Below are 13,568 nucleotides of genomic sequence, written 5' to 3' on the forward strand. Positions count from 1 at the left end.
TTTCTCTTAAAAGGAATTTTTTTCTAGTTTATGGATGCATCAGTTTTGTTTCAATCTAGCTAGTTGTCGTAATTACTCCCTTGTTCTTTCAAAACAATCCCCTTGTTTTAAGGGTTCTTTACTAGAAAGAAGTCAGCTGTGCTCATCAACATGGAGACTTATAGGGAGCCAGAATGTCACACTATCAATTTTACCAGGTTTTAATTTGGTTTACTTCCTAACACGAATGCCTGTCATATGTTAAACACCATTTACTCAAAGCTTTGTTTGTAAATTTTGAGTAAAACTTAAAATAATTCAGATGTTAATTACATGCTAAGGCTCTTTTTGGATAGAGAAAGATTCTTACTAAAAAATGCCATAAAGGTTTGAGCAGTTATGGGATACCGAAAGAGAAAAAGAGATCACAGAATTCAAAATAGAATTTTGTGTTAAGTTTTTGCAATTCAAAAATCTTTGCCAAAGACTTTGAAACCGGATTTTTGTGTTGTGCTGTAACATGCATGCACATATACACAGTAAATAAGGCTGACTGACAACATCAAATTTGCAAGATGTGGCAGAAACCCTTGCAATATTCTTCCTGTATAACCAATAGTATCAATCAAACCGAGGCAAACCATAAAAAGGGCAAGACATCCCCCCCTCTGCTTTCAGTTTAGGTTGCAGCTGCCACCTTTGCTTTGTTGATAAGGGTAGCCTATTCTCCAATGCATGTTACCATGGTAATTCATCAACTGATGCTGAATCATGGCATTATATTGGTTTGGATGGACAAGATTGGCTGCATTAACTTTCATATCCATGTAGAAGATGTGGCCTATTTTTACATTCAAACCACCCTCTGTTGACAAAACACTGACAGGTCATGTTTCGCCGGGCAAAAAGACGCGTAGTAAGATTGCATGTACTTTCTAGCTGGCTGCCAAAACACAAAGGTTTTGCCCGGCGGTATGCACGCAAATCATGTTATGGTTTTCGAGTGTCGTCAGAGGTCACATCATTGTTTCCATATAAAGCCGAGGTGACATTAAAGTTTAAATCAAGTTATAAATATTTGTTGTGATATGTAGGGTTCAACTAACAACTGCTCACAGTTTGGGAAGCAGTTTGGAAGCATCAGTTGACAAGAACATTATCAAAATGGGTGCAGTAAATTTAAATATGCTGATTGGTTGGTTGATCCTAAATGTAATATTTTATATCTTGAAAACAAAAAATGGAAGTTTTTCTGAAATTTTGTATAGCTCCGGTCATGGAAAGTGAATTTTTCTTTTACAGTAATGCAGCAAAGGCTTGATTCAACTAAAATATTTGTTGGAATAATTGTTGAAATTTTAAAAGTGATCGTTTCCTTCATATAAATCACATCTTCACAAAGAGATTGGTAAACTAATCATCTCATCTAATTTTAAAGTAGATCAGAATCTTGTATTATGCCACTACTCGTAAACAAGTTAGCATGTTCCACCCCTTTTATGTTTCATCAGCCGTGGTGGAATTGGGAATCGAACCCGATCCCATGGGACAGCAAGTTTGGGTGACCTTCTTGGGTACTGGTTATTATCTTTCAAATACGCTTCTGTGATGTAATACAAGACAACACACACACCAAATATCAAAACCCCTATGATAAGAATGGTATAGACAGTTGCATTGGTTGTCACAAACGGTTGTTCCATCTCTCTTAGGTGTGCTTCTGCTGGATGAAAAGTGGGGTTAAGATCCAAAGAATGCCTGAAGTACACACTGGCCTCTTGGTAATTTCCCATCGCTTTGTACACCTCCCCCATTGTAAAATGTTGCAGCCATGAGTTTTGATCTGGTCCCTTGTGTTGTAATGACTTTTCTGTCAGGAAAAGGGCATCTGGTAGGTACTGCATATTGAACAGGACCCTAGCTAGGTTGAGTAAAATATCTGGGTTGGTAGGTGAGATCGACAGAGCTTTACGAAAGCACTCAATTGCCAGAAGTGTATTCCCTTTAATTCTCCAGTAGTTGCCCACTCGGTTCAGAACTGACAGTGAATTGGGAGTCTGCAAAGGTAAGAAAAAGATATTATGTACATTTGTTGGAAATTTCACATAAGTTTTTTTCAAGCTGTAAAAAAAAGGAAAGAATGCACTGTTGTTTCTTTTTAATATAGAGAACTGAAGAAGAAACTGAAGACTTCAACATTAGTCTATCAGATAAAATTACATTTTACACCATTTTAATGAGGTGGAGGGTCATACCATTTTCTCACTATTGTGATCACGATAGTAAGAAAATATCCTCTCGTCCACTGAAATATGAATTAAATTTGACCTTGGAGCCCCTCCTTAAAATAATTGTTGTTGCTATTTTAATTGTGTTTACTTTAAGACTGCCCACCCCCCCCCCCTAAATTTAAAAAAAAAATAATAATAATAATAATAGACTTACCACCATGATTGCCTCTCTGAGTGAAGTCTCGAGCACTGACATATCCACTTGATCACTGTCACTTCTTTTAAATATTAATGCAACCTCTGGTTCTGGGATACTTGGATGTTTTCGTCGATCAATGATTCCTGATAATGAATCGTAATCTGTTTTGTTTACATGTTTGGTGCACTCCAGGACATCTATGTTCTTGTTTTTCATCCTAGAAAAAAGGTGCCAGGAAAATAAAAACAAAGGTTTATATACAGGCCTAAGATTGAGAATGCTTTCAAGTTTCATGCGATGCTAAAAAACTGCAAATTTAAACAGTAAACTGGTAACTAAAACTTAAATAACATTTAAAAAATTGATATCCGTATGGCGCCACCACTTTTTCACTTATTTTTACAAAAAAGGGATATATCAATCAGGTAAATTAGATACTATATTATTTTATTTCGAATGAAAAAGTGGTGGCTATACGGAAACTTTTCCAATTAATATATTTGGTGTACTATCTAAAATTATTCAGCCATAGCATTTGCCCCACTTGTGTGGCCAAGGAAGGATTCAGCTATCCTTGGCCACACAAGTGGGGCTACCATAGCATATCATATGCCATTTTTTACAATGTTGGTTTGAAACTGAGATTAATAGTACTATAGTAGAGAATATGAAATGAGAGTCTATGCTGAGAATTAGAATAAGAAGCTTGGTTGGTGGGATTTGGGAATGTGAGATAATCGTGTAAAAAAAAGGCAACCAGAATTTGCAGAAATATTTCCACTCACTGTTGTTGTTGACGATCCGATTCAGTTGCCTTCTCACATGATATACATTCCCCTTCATGATGCACAGTGTGCTGTTCGCTTTCCCTACCGCTTTCCTCTTCATCATAACCAAAATTCTTCTGCTGTGTGAGGATTGTTAACACGGGGTCTTCGCTTGCCACTTTAACTGCATCTTCAGCCAAACTCGGCTGCACAAGTACAACACCATCGGGTCCTTTCTGGAGTTTCCAGTGGGTGGCAGATCGAGGTGTTGATGCAACTATACTGGCCCCCACCATATACAGGGCGACATAAGTCAAGCTTGGCATATCGACGGTCATTTCTACATTTATAAAACTGTTTATAGACAACACTTACTTACGGCAACAATTTTTGTTTTTACATCCAGAAATAAACAAGTTCGGCGGTTTTCAGTAATTTTGCGCAAACTAAACAAAAGTCTAGTTCCCGTCTGGTTCTTTGATATTTTTAACGTAAATTGTAAGGACACCATACTCGATATGAATAAACCGGAAGTGTTTGACAAGATTGATCAAAGGTTACAGTTGAAGTGAAGGTCAAACCAGTTAACGTTGACTTGGTTTAGCGTTAACCAGTATTAAATTTACAGCGATTCTATCAGACGCAAAATAAGGAAGAATTAAGGAATATACAGCACGTTTTGAACTCAACACTGGCATGATTCTCACTTCAACTAATTCAATATGTTTTTAAATACATTGACAACCAAAAATTGTCTGAGACTATAGAGTAAGGACCTGCCGCTTTTGTCGTCTGCATTATTCCATTTTGTCCACGTTGGCTAAAGTTGATTGGCCCAAGTGGTTTAATTACGCACAGTTTGATGTGTACGCACAAAGTAGGTCCCAAATTAAAGCATGTTATCATTTCTATGTGGTATAAAACAATACAAATTTAACCCACAATTCACCAGAAACAAAATCATGATCATATTTTTTTTTTTTTTTAACGTTTGAAGCAAAAGCTCGAAATTAAAAACTGAAGAACTCTGGCTGCTTTTCTTGCATTTGCCCTGTCACTCTTCTGTTGATGAAAAATTCATTCCTTCTTCCTCATTTTCAACATGGCGATCGGCGTGGCGCTAGTTTTTTGTGGCCTTTTGGCCATTCTTTCCACAGTTCAGGGAGGTGGGAAGACTTTAGTTCTGCTTGATTCTATGGCCACAAAGGAAACCCATTCTATCTTCTTCAGGTCGCTGCAAGGTAGGTGTATTTTTATACCTCAATTCAGGGATTTTAAACGGAAGCATTATTTTATATAGTGACAGAGGAGAGGGGATAGCACATTGAGTGATATGGTGATAGCACGTACACGTATTCAGCAGATGATGAAACCTGCATAATCTAATTCGTGAAAAAATAACCTGATTTTACTGTAAATGTAAACATATGTTTTAAATTGTTTAGGAAAAGTTTCCGTATGGCGCCACCACTTTTTCATTCGAAATAAAATAATATAGTATCTAATTTACCTGATTGATATATCCCTTTTTGTAAAAATGAGTGAAAAAGTGGTGGAGCCATACGGAAAGTTATCCATTGTTTAATCTGGATATAAATTATATAGTCGGCAAAGCATCCTTATGGCTATGTAAGAGAGTTGAGACATCTCACTATATTTTATAAAATAATTAATTACTATTTATATTATTTAAAAAAAGTATAATTAACTTGGGTAACTTACAATGGGTGCGTTCGTTTAGCTTCCCTGGGTCGACCCCGGTGTGTGGCGTTTTTTTCTTTCCAGGACGAACGTGTGCAGATAATTACCCACGTTCGTCCTGGAAAACAAACACGCCGCACACCGGGGTCGACCAAGGGAAGCTAAACGAACGCACCCTCAGTTACACTATAGACCTTTTGCACATGACGTCATTTCAGTACGGTGCCCTCCCCTTGAGGTCAAAAGGAGGTTATTCATTGGCCAATCTATGTGCGTTTCAATTGTTTCGTCACCGTTTGACCTCAAAGATGGCGGCTGCATGACGTCAATGCATAAGGTATATTTTCTTCATTTAAATTAATAAAACTTTAAGGCTACTTTTGGGTCCTACTACTTGCCGTCAACTCGCCATCAACTCACTTGTGCCGTCAACTCGTCGTCAACTCCTCCAATATACATTTAAAATCCACAAAAGAAGCATAGAACGGTGACGTATCAGCTAAAAGAGAATTTGCGTAAGTTTTAGGTCATATTTCGGAATAAAAATTGAGGTTTTTTTCTTGTGAAAAAATTATCTCGAAGCAGCAAAACCGTCGGCCGCCATCTTGCTTTTTCATATGGATTAATCTTGGCCCAAGATGTCAATGATTGGTACTTTTTTTATCAACACAAAGTCGTTTTTATGAATGAATTTGTACCGAAAACCATGAGAAATATGTAGTTTGGCCCAGACTTAACACTTCCGTGCCCCATATATAAATTTTTCAAACAAATTTAATGAGTTGACAGCACGAAAATGATTTGACGGCGAGTTGACGTCAAGTCAGCGAGTTGACGGCAAGTAGTAGGACCGCTACTTTTAGTATTAAAAGTTAGTAAGTTTATTAATAAATACACAAAGCTTACCCTGCCCTTTTTCATAGTTTTTTCTGAGGTGAGTTTTTGTGTTTGGATGATCTGACGATGTATGATTTGTGTAATAATAATAATATTAATGTTGTATTTGTATGGCATGGACATGGACCATCCTACTCCTGGTACTAAAGAGGTTTGTTCGGCTATGTTATTGTCAACATGAACCTCATCATTTAATTATGTCTCACAACACACTAGCGTTGCGTTTTGCCCTTTTTAATTTTATTTGTAATTTTAACATTAAAAAAAATGAATTAAATCTCGCCAAAATTAGGCTCTTTATTATCTATGTGTTCTATGAATACTCAAAACATACGCTTCTTCAACTGATCATTGCCAGCTGTAGGGGTTGGAAAATATTTGTCAACGTTAGTACCCAAGTCACTTCTTACCACAGTCACTTGTACCCAAGCCACTTCGCACGTATGTCACTTCTTATATAAGTTATATGTCACTTCATAGTCACTTCTGCTAGTCCTTACCCAAGTCACTTTGTACCTTAGTTAATTCGTACCAAAGTCACTTCAAACCCATTACCCAAGTCACGTCATAAGCATGATTCTATTTTTTTCAGATCGCGGGTTTGACTTAACATTTAAAACAGCAGATGATCCTGGTCTAAAACTGGCAAATTATGGAGAGTATATTTATCAACATTTAGTACTGTTCTGCCCGTCGGTTGAAGGTGAGCAGTCACTTCACTTTAATTTTTGAAGTTTAAATCAAAAGCCTGACTTAAAAGTGTCTGGGTTCTTTTTGTAGGACACAAAACACAATGTCCACAGATTTACATCAAACTCACAGTCACACAGCTTGAAGATGGTGGTAGAAAGCTTCCCATAAAATATTACTTGGCGAGTTGCTGTATTAATTTTAGAAATGAGTAAAACATGTCTTAAAAGATTATTCGTCTTAGAAGACTTAAGTTATTTAAGCATGTAAAACAGATTTTCGTGACGTTGTTTTACTCATTTCTTAAAAACTATAGCACCTCATCAGCAAGTAACATTAAAAGGGAAGCTTTCTACCCTCAATATCTTTAAACCGTGTAAATCTGTGGACATTGTGTTTTGTGTTATAAAAGGTACCCAAATCCTTTAATACTTATTTAATTCTATTCTATTGTATTTATAAACAAAAATGCTTTTCTAACTGTTTAATCTAGTTGAAATTATTGTTACCCTAAAAACTTCAGATTGTAGACTGTTGCATACTAGAGGGTTATGAAGTGTAGGGCTCTTCATTAAGCACATCAACCTTCTATGTCTAACTATAACTGGTGTTCAGATTTGCCTTATTTTTACCACTTTCAAAAAACATGACGCATGCTCAGAATATGGAGATATGATTTGTGTAATGAATCAATTAATATTGCTTGAAGTTTAACACACTCCAAGAAAATATTTTGCAGAAAAAAGTTACAAAAAACCTACCCAGGGTCAGATTGGGCGTAATTGTCCACAAACAGTAGTGGGTACATCAACATCTGTTTTTGAACATTGCACAGATTTGCAAGATCTTAACCAATCAGCAAAAACCAAATCACTGTGTAGTTGTGGTGATTGTCAGTGTGCACTCAGTAGATTTGGCACAATCGCAGGTTTTTTATGAGGAACATATTATGCAAAATGAGTGCTTGAATAAATTTAGGGGTGTCAGAACATACGGGATGCTTTTCAAACTGAACTAGCCAGCCAAATGAATTGGAGTGAATTTTGACTGGTCCGGCCCTATGTATTTTGGCCTAGTATTTGGCCAGCGGATGTACATTTTGCTGGATGAACAGTGATTATATTGATGAGAAAATTTCATTAAGTAGCTGATAGATCTGTTTAATTCAGCTGCAACTTAAATTGTTTTGGGTTGTCTTGGTTTTGCAGAGTTTGGAGGTCAAATTGCAGAAGGATCCATAACAGAGTTTATTGATGGAGGTGGAAATGTTTTAGTTGCTGCAAACTCAGACATAGGTAATCTTTCTTTATTGATTCGTCATCAAAATACTGGAACCTATATTAATTTAAGTTACAATATATTGTGAAATGTGATATGTGTATGCTATGATATTGTTATGACTAATCCTCACTAAAGTGGATATTACATTTCATAAGTGATTTATGACACGGAAATTAGGAAGTAACCTGATTTACTATATTTGACTTTTCACAAAAAGCACAAACAACAGTGCTACAAAACACACCAATAACCAGTCTGAGTCTTGTGACTGCTTAAATAGAACAGAACCACTGTAATTAATGGAAGTTCTAACAAATTAGCACATGTACTGGATCATTTTACTTTGTACAATTTACATTTGTATGTGATAAGGTTTACAAAATATAGAACTGAAATGAGAGTATTGTCCTTACATAAACCATGTAATACATGTCACTTTCAGTAATATCTGTACGTATTCCTTGTTCAGGGGAGCCAATCAGAGAGCTTGGTACAGAGTGTGGGGTTGAATTTGATGAGGAAGGAACACAAGTTATTGATCACCTTAACTACGATGTCAGCGATGATGGATTGGTGAGTTTTAAATTACAGTTGAGCCCCAAACTAACCTTTAAACTTGTATGATGTGAACAGTTTAATGAACAAACCTTGGGAAATCTCATGACAATAAACAACAACTAAAAGCTTGGGGGAAAAAAAACTGTGTTTAGAAAAAAAGTATGTAGTTTTTGTTTTAAATCTTCAACTTTATGTTTCTCATTAATTTATTACATCAATAAAGCAAAGTTCTAATCAAGCAAAAAATAAAAAAGTTTGTTTATAGAAAAGTTCTCAACTTTACCTTTGTTTTAAATGTCGTCATAGCAGATGTATTGATATTTTTGTTTCTGTCAAATTATTTGTTTTCCACATTTTAAGTGACACTTGGACGTCCCTTTTTTCCTTTTTTTAATTTTTTATATTTACAGCATACTCTTCTTGTAGCTGATCCGTCAAACCTGATTGAAGCACAAACCATGGTCGGTGCCAAGAGCTCGTTGCCAATTCTCTTCAATGGAGTTGGGTAAGAAAATACATGAGAACGTTAACAGTTAATTTATTGTTTTAGGTTCTTGATTTTTATCCCAAAGTAGGTTTGTAAATTTTGTACTTCGAGAAGGAGAGTAAGTCTTGAATGTTTCAAGGACTAAACCGGAATAGGATTTCTTATAAAAAGAAAGAAAACAAACCCCAAAATTCCCCCATAGACATTTGTTATGGTAGAGCTATCTTGTTTTTCTTCTTTTTTTATCAATCTCAATGTCAGTATGTTTTAAGCCAGCAGGTAAGTGACTCCCAAAAAATAACTGCTGCCAGTGTGTATGTTGGGTATGCACACTGACAGCAGTCAGTGTTCAACTGTCATTCATGGAAGGACAACTAATAAATGAGTTTGGCATGTAATATTACTAGAGTTGCCTATAAGTAGGTTTCTTATTCAATTATAGTATGACTGCTGATACTGAGAACCCATTGGTGCTAGATGTGCTACATGGATCCTCTTCAGCCTACTCTCATAACCCAACCAAGGAGGTGACAGACTACCCTCATGCTGTGGGTACAAACACCCTCCTTGTAGCTGCTCTTCAGGCACGTAACAATGCAAGAGTTGTCTTCAGTGGCTCCTTGGACATGTTCAGTGATAAGTTCTTTCAGGCAGCTGTTCAGAAGGCGTCTCCAGGATCCCAAAAGTAAGTCCAACATCATCTTCATTTATTTATTTCTGTTCACTGAAAAGTTGTTTGTCTGAAGAAAGCCAATGAGAGGAGTTGCTGTGCAACCAGGCCATGTGCAACTGACTTATTTTTACCTTGGTTTTATTGCAATCCAAAGACCGCATGTCATTTTAATGCAACATGCAAAATCTAAATTCAGAGACGGCTAAAGAATGAGTGTTTATAAGAATAATTTTTTTTGCAAAAGTTTACTGCACAGTGCTTCAAGGCTAAGATACTTTAGTTTTTGTCTTTTTGTGTAACGTAATAGGCTTTCCTTATAATGTTTAATGTTCACTTGATTTTATGAATACTTGATTATTATTTTGAAGGTCTAAGTCATCAGGCAACCAAGATTTGGCCATCAGTCTTTCTCAATGGGTATTCAAGGAAGAAGGAGTTATCCGAGTACAACGTGTTTCTCATCACCTTGTCAATGGCAAGCAGACACCAACTGCTTACACAGTAGAAGACCAAGTGGTATGTCAGAAAGAGTATAAAGGCTTCTGGCCTCATACAACAGAGGCAGTAGCCTTTTTGCCCCTGGTCATTGCCTTGGTGCTCCCTTATAGATTACCAAGATGGAATGACCTAACCCTGACCCAAATGGCAAGCAGACAACCGCTGCTTACACAGAATACCACGTGGAATGTCAGCAAGAGTATTAAGGTTTCTGGCCTCATACAACAGAGGCAGTAGCTTTTTTACCCCTGGTCATTGCCTTGGTGCCCCCCTTACAGATTACCAAGATGGAATTACCTAACCCTAACCCAAATGGTAAGCAGACACCCGCTACTTACACAGAATACCAAGTGGAATGTCAGCAAGAGTATAAAGGTTTCTGGCCCTAAATAACAGAGGCAGTAGCCTCTTCGCCTCTGGTAATTTCCTCATACATTTGCTGTTTGCCCGGGTTATAGGACCTTGTTTTACAGCATTAAAGGATCGGTCCTGTGCTTGTTATGAGTATGGGATATTCTCGTACAGCTGCTTTATTCTTTTGGAATTGTCTTTTTCATGAAATCCACTCACCTGATCTCGTACTAAATAACTATTACACTCTCAAGGTTACAAGTGTATTAGTTTCAATCATTCAGCTCCAAAAAGAGTTTATTAAAGTAGTCCAAGGATGACTCTTACATTCCCTCCTCCCTCAACTTTCCTTGATAAAAAAATTAAAGTTAATTTTTGTTGTAACTAAACTTGTTATTTATTTATAGATTTATATATTTTTGATCTGTGCATCATAGGAATACAACATTTGGATTGACATCCTTGTCAATGGTAAATGGGAGCCTTTTTCCACCAAGGATGTTCAGCTAGAGTTTGTACGCATTGACCCCTTCGTCAGAACCAGACTGTCCAGCAAAAGTATGTATAGGTTATATTAACAGATGGAAATTGGCATCAACAATTTTTCTGTTTACCCTTATACACCAATGTGTTAGCACTGTATACTTAGTACTTTCCCAAGCTCTAAGAAAAAATCACAGGCTTATTACTTGTGTGGGATTCGACCCCACGACTTTTGCAATTCTACAGCAGTGTCATATCATAGCACCGAGATTGCTATAAGGCAGTTTGAATCCTATATCGACAGCATTCAACAGAAAGTTAGGTTAGAAAATGTCAGACAAAATTCCTAAGAGTGTTTGGCAGTTCAGTGAAACCTCAGTCCTTCAAGGCATTGGACACTCTTGGTAATTACTCAAAATAAAACCTTGCTTGGTAACGAGTAATGGGGGAGAGATTGATAGTATAACACATTGTGAGAACCGGCTCCCTCTGAAGTAACATAATTTTAAAGAAAGAAGTAATTTTCCACAAATTTGATTTCGAGACCTCAGATGTAGAATTTGAGGACTCGAAATCAAGCCTCTGAAAGTAGACAACTTTGTGTTACAAGGGTATTTCTTGTTTCATTATTATTTTGCAACTTTGACAACCAATTTTGCTCAAAGTGAGAAGACTGGTCTTTGACACTTACCAATAGTGTCCACTGTCTTTAACTGTCTTTACAGTCAGGTTCCTCTTTACAGTCAATTAATCCCTAGAAGATGATTCAGCTGGTTATGAAAGTTTCTTATCACTTCATTATTCCTTTACTTTTGTTTTCTTTATGAAGATGGCAAGTTTTCAACTCAGTTCAAGCTGCCTGATGTGTATGGTGTATTTCAGTTCAAAGTAGACTACAACCGCATTGGCTACACACACTTGTACAGCACAACTCAGGTAAAAATAGCCCGCAGGGATTGGATACTTGACATGAGTGTATTTTATGTGGCATTTTGTGGCACCATAGAATTAAGATTTAATTAGAGATGCATAACAGATAAAGAATGTTTTTCTTTAATAACCAGGGGCCCAAAAGTGTGGGCCTATGAATCTTCATGAGATGCAAATATAAGCTTTTAACAAGTACAATTTTAAATATTTGAGAACCTAAATAACGGACTGGCCTGCAAACTGCGAGTCTGTGCGTTCGGGCAGATATAGAGTGCTTAGCAATGATTAGTTCAAACAAACTGGTTATTTCTTGCGATTGGGATTATTCTTAAACATACAACTTGTATTCAACATCCTTCTTGCAGTATAAATGATAACAATTTAATATTCTGTTTGTTTTCTTTGCCCTCCCTCACCCCCTTACAGGTGTCTGTCCGCCCATGGGAACATACTCAATTTGAGCGATTCATACCCTCTGCATTTCCATATTATGCCAGCAGTTTCTCAATGATGTTTGGTCTCTTCATCTTTAGTCTGGTCTTTCTACATCACAAAGATGAAGTCAAATCAAAGAAAGAGTAATTTTTGTCTCAATCTATTTTTTCCTGTCATCTTTTGTTTGCCATTTGATTAACAGTTGTCAAGGGACGTTTCAAGCACGTTGTCTTTTACAAGTCATGTTAAGGTACATTGCAGAGTGTTTTCAAGTTAGGATTTTTTTTTCACAAAACATGTTTTAGATTTATAATCAACACAGCTTTTTTAATCAGCATCCATTTGGCATTTCAAATTTTTATTAAAACTGACGGTACATCAGTTTCTGTAAGAGTGCAATTCACTCAAAGCTCATTGTTTATAATAAGAAACTTTGTACTGTGTCCAATGGAAATTTGAACCTACAAGATTTATTTACAATATAGATAGATGCCTAAAACTTGTTAAAGACTATGTACTAGATGTTATTTTCATATGTCATCTTCTGTTTCCTGTCAAACATGAGAGATTCCTCAGAGACCTTTCTTTAGTGTAGTTGGTGAAGATCTGGAAATGGAGGCTTCTGCTGGAAAGTACTTCCAAGGAATTGGCCACACCGTACATTATTCAGGAAGGTCAGCATATATACTTATTTTGGACAGGTTTGTTCTTACAAAGTTGTACTATCCTTCTTAAATTAGTGTATTGTTTATTAGTCCATCACTATTTAAATGTGCATATTTTTTGTAAGTTGGTTAAAATTATCTCTTCATGGGCTTTAGTGTTTGATGAAAAATAGGATGACATTTTCAAGCTCTCTTACCTCACTTAAAAAAGCCCGGATGTGTACACAAGAGACACAATATTTTTGCACAAAGATAAAATCAAATACATTGTGACATTGTTTACATGTAATTACACATTTTGTCAGCAACCTAGAATTTAAGTCTGTGTTAAATCTATCAAAAAGAAAACTTTGTTTAATGGAAGAAGAACAAGGCTAAATGATACTGTAGGTAAGGAGCTCAACAAGGAACAATTTTATGGAATATTTCATTTAGTTCAACCATCATATTGATAAGGAGTACATGTTAAACAACTTTCTTGTCTACTTCTAAAATCAGGAGAACAGTCTAGTCACTTTTTCTTTGAAAAGAAAAGTAATCTTACTGGTTAGCTGGCTGTAGCTAAAAGATCTATGTGGTTATTTCACCTATTGTTCAACTAAATACATTTTTGTTGCCCTTTAATGACCATTAATAAAACAAAACAAAGTTGATGTCAAATTAATAAGCAAATGTGAGGTGCATCAATTGGTATTTTCGTCTCTTATGTAAATATTTCCTGAATAAAAACCCAGTGTGACTTA

The 13,568-nt window shown here is 36.2% G+C and overlaps 2 protein-coding genes across 2 annotated transcripts; one reads left to right on the forward strand and one right to left on the reverse strand.

The window, feature by feature from the left end:
* Positions 1-927: 927 nt before the first annotated feature.
* Positions 928-3,632, reverse strand: LOC117302461. Its single transcript, XM_033786416.1, has 3 exons — positions 3,195-3,632; positions 2,425-2,626; positions 928-2,036 (listed from the first exon to the last, which is right to left on the reverse strand). The coding sequence occupies exons 1-3, from the start codon at positions 3,512-3,514 to the stop codon at positions 1,458-1,460; spliced, it is 1,101 nt and encodes a 366-aa protein (XP_033642307.1). The 5' UTR covers positions 3,515-3,632; the 3' UTR covers positions 928-1,457.
* Positions 3,633-4,251: 619 nt separating this feature from the next.
* LOC117302459 (dolichyl-diphosphooligosaccharide--protein glycosyltransferase 48 kDa subunit-like) lies at positions 4,252-13,568 on the forward strand. The gene is made up of 10 exons (XM_033786415.1): positions 4,252-4,417; positions 6,367-6,477; positions 7,673-7,759; positions 8,215-8,318; positions 8,714-8,808; positions 9,233-9,475; positions 9,832-9,979; positions 10,750-10,870; positions 11,625-11,731; positions 12,152-13,568. The coding sequence occupies exons 1-10, from the start codon at positions 4,279-4,281 to the stop codon at positions 12,305-12,307; spliced, it is 1,311 nt and encodes a 436-aa protein (XP_033642306.1). The 5' UTR covers positions 4,252-4,278; the 3' UTR covers positions 12,308-13,568.

This window comes from Asterias rubens, chromosome 18 (assembly GCF_902459465.1).
Source record: "Asterias rubens chromosome 18, eAstRub1.3, whole genome shotgun sequence".
Taxonomy (NCBI): domain Eukaryota; kingdom Metazoa; phylum Echinodermata; class Asteroidea; order Forcipulatida; family Asteriidae; genus Asterias; species Asterias rubens.

Coding starts and splice junctions, on each gene's coding strand:
- LOC117302461 (XM_033786416.1), bottom strand. CDS start 3,514: ATGACCGTCGATATGCCAAGCTTGACTTATGTCGCCCTGTATATGGTG. Junction 2,627..3,194: donor TCGGATCGTCAACAACAACA/GTGAGTGGAAAT, acceptor CCTTTTTTCTAG/GATGAAAAACAAGAACATAG. Junction 2,037..2,424: donor TCAGAGAGGCAATCATGGTG/GTAAGTCTATTA, acceptor TTACCTTTGCAG/ACTCCCAATTCACTGTCAGT.
- LOC117302459 (XM_033786415.1), top strand. CDS start 4,279: ATGGCGATCGGCGTGGCGCTAGTTTTTTGTGGCCTTTTGGCCATTCTT. Junction 6,478..7,672: donor GTTCTGCCCGTCGGTTGAAG/GTGAGCAGTCAC, acceptor TTGGTTTTGCAG/AGTTTGGAGGTCAAATTGCA. Junction 8,319..8,713: donor ATGTCAGCGATGATGGATTG/GTGAGTTTTAAA, acceptor TTATATTTACAG/CATACTCTTCTTGTAGCTGA.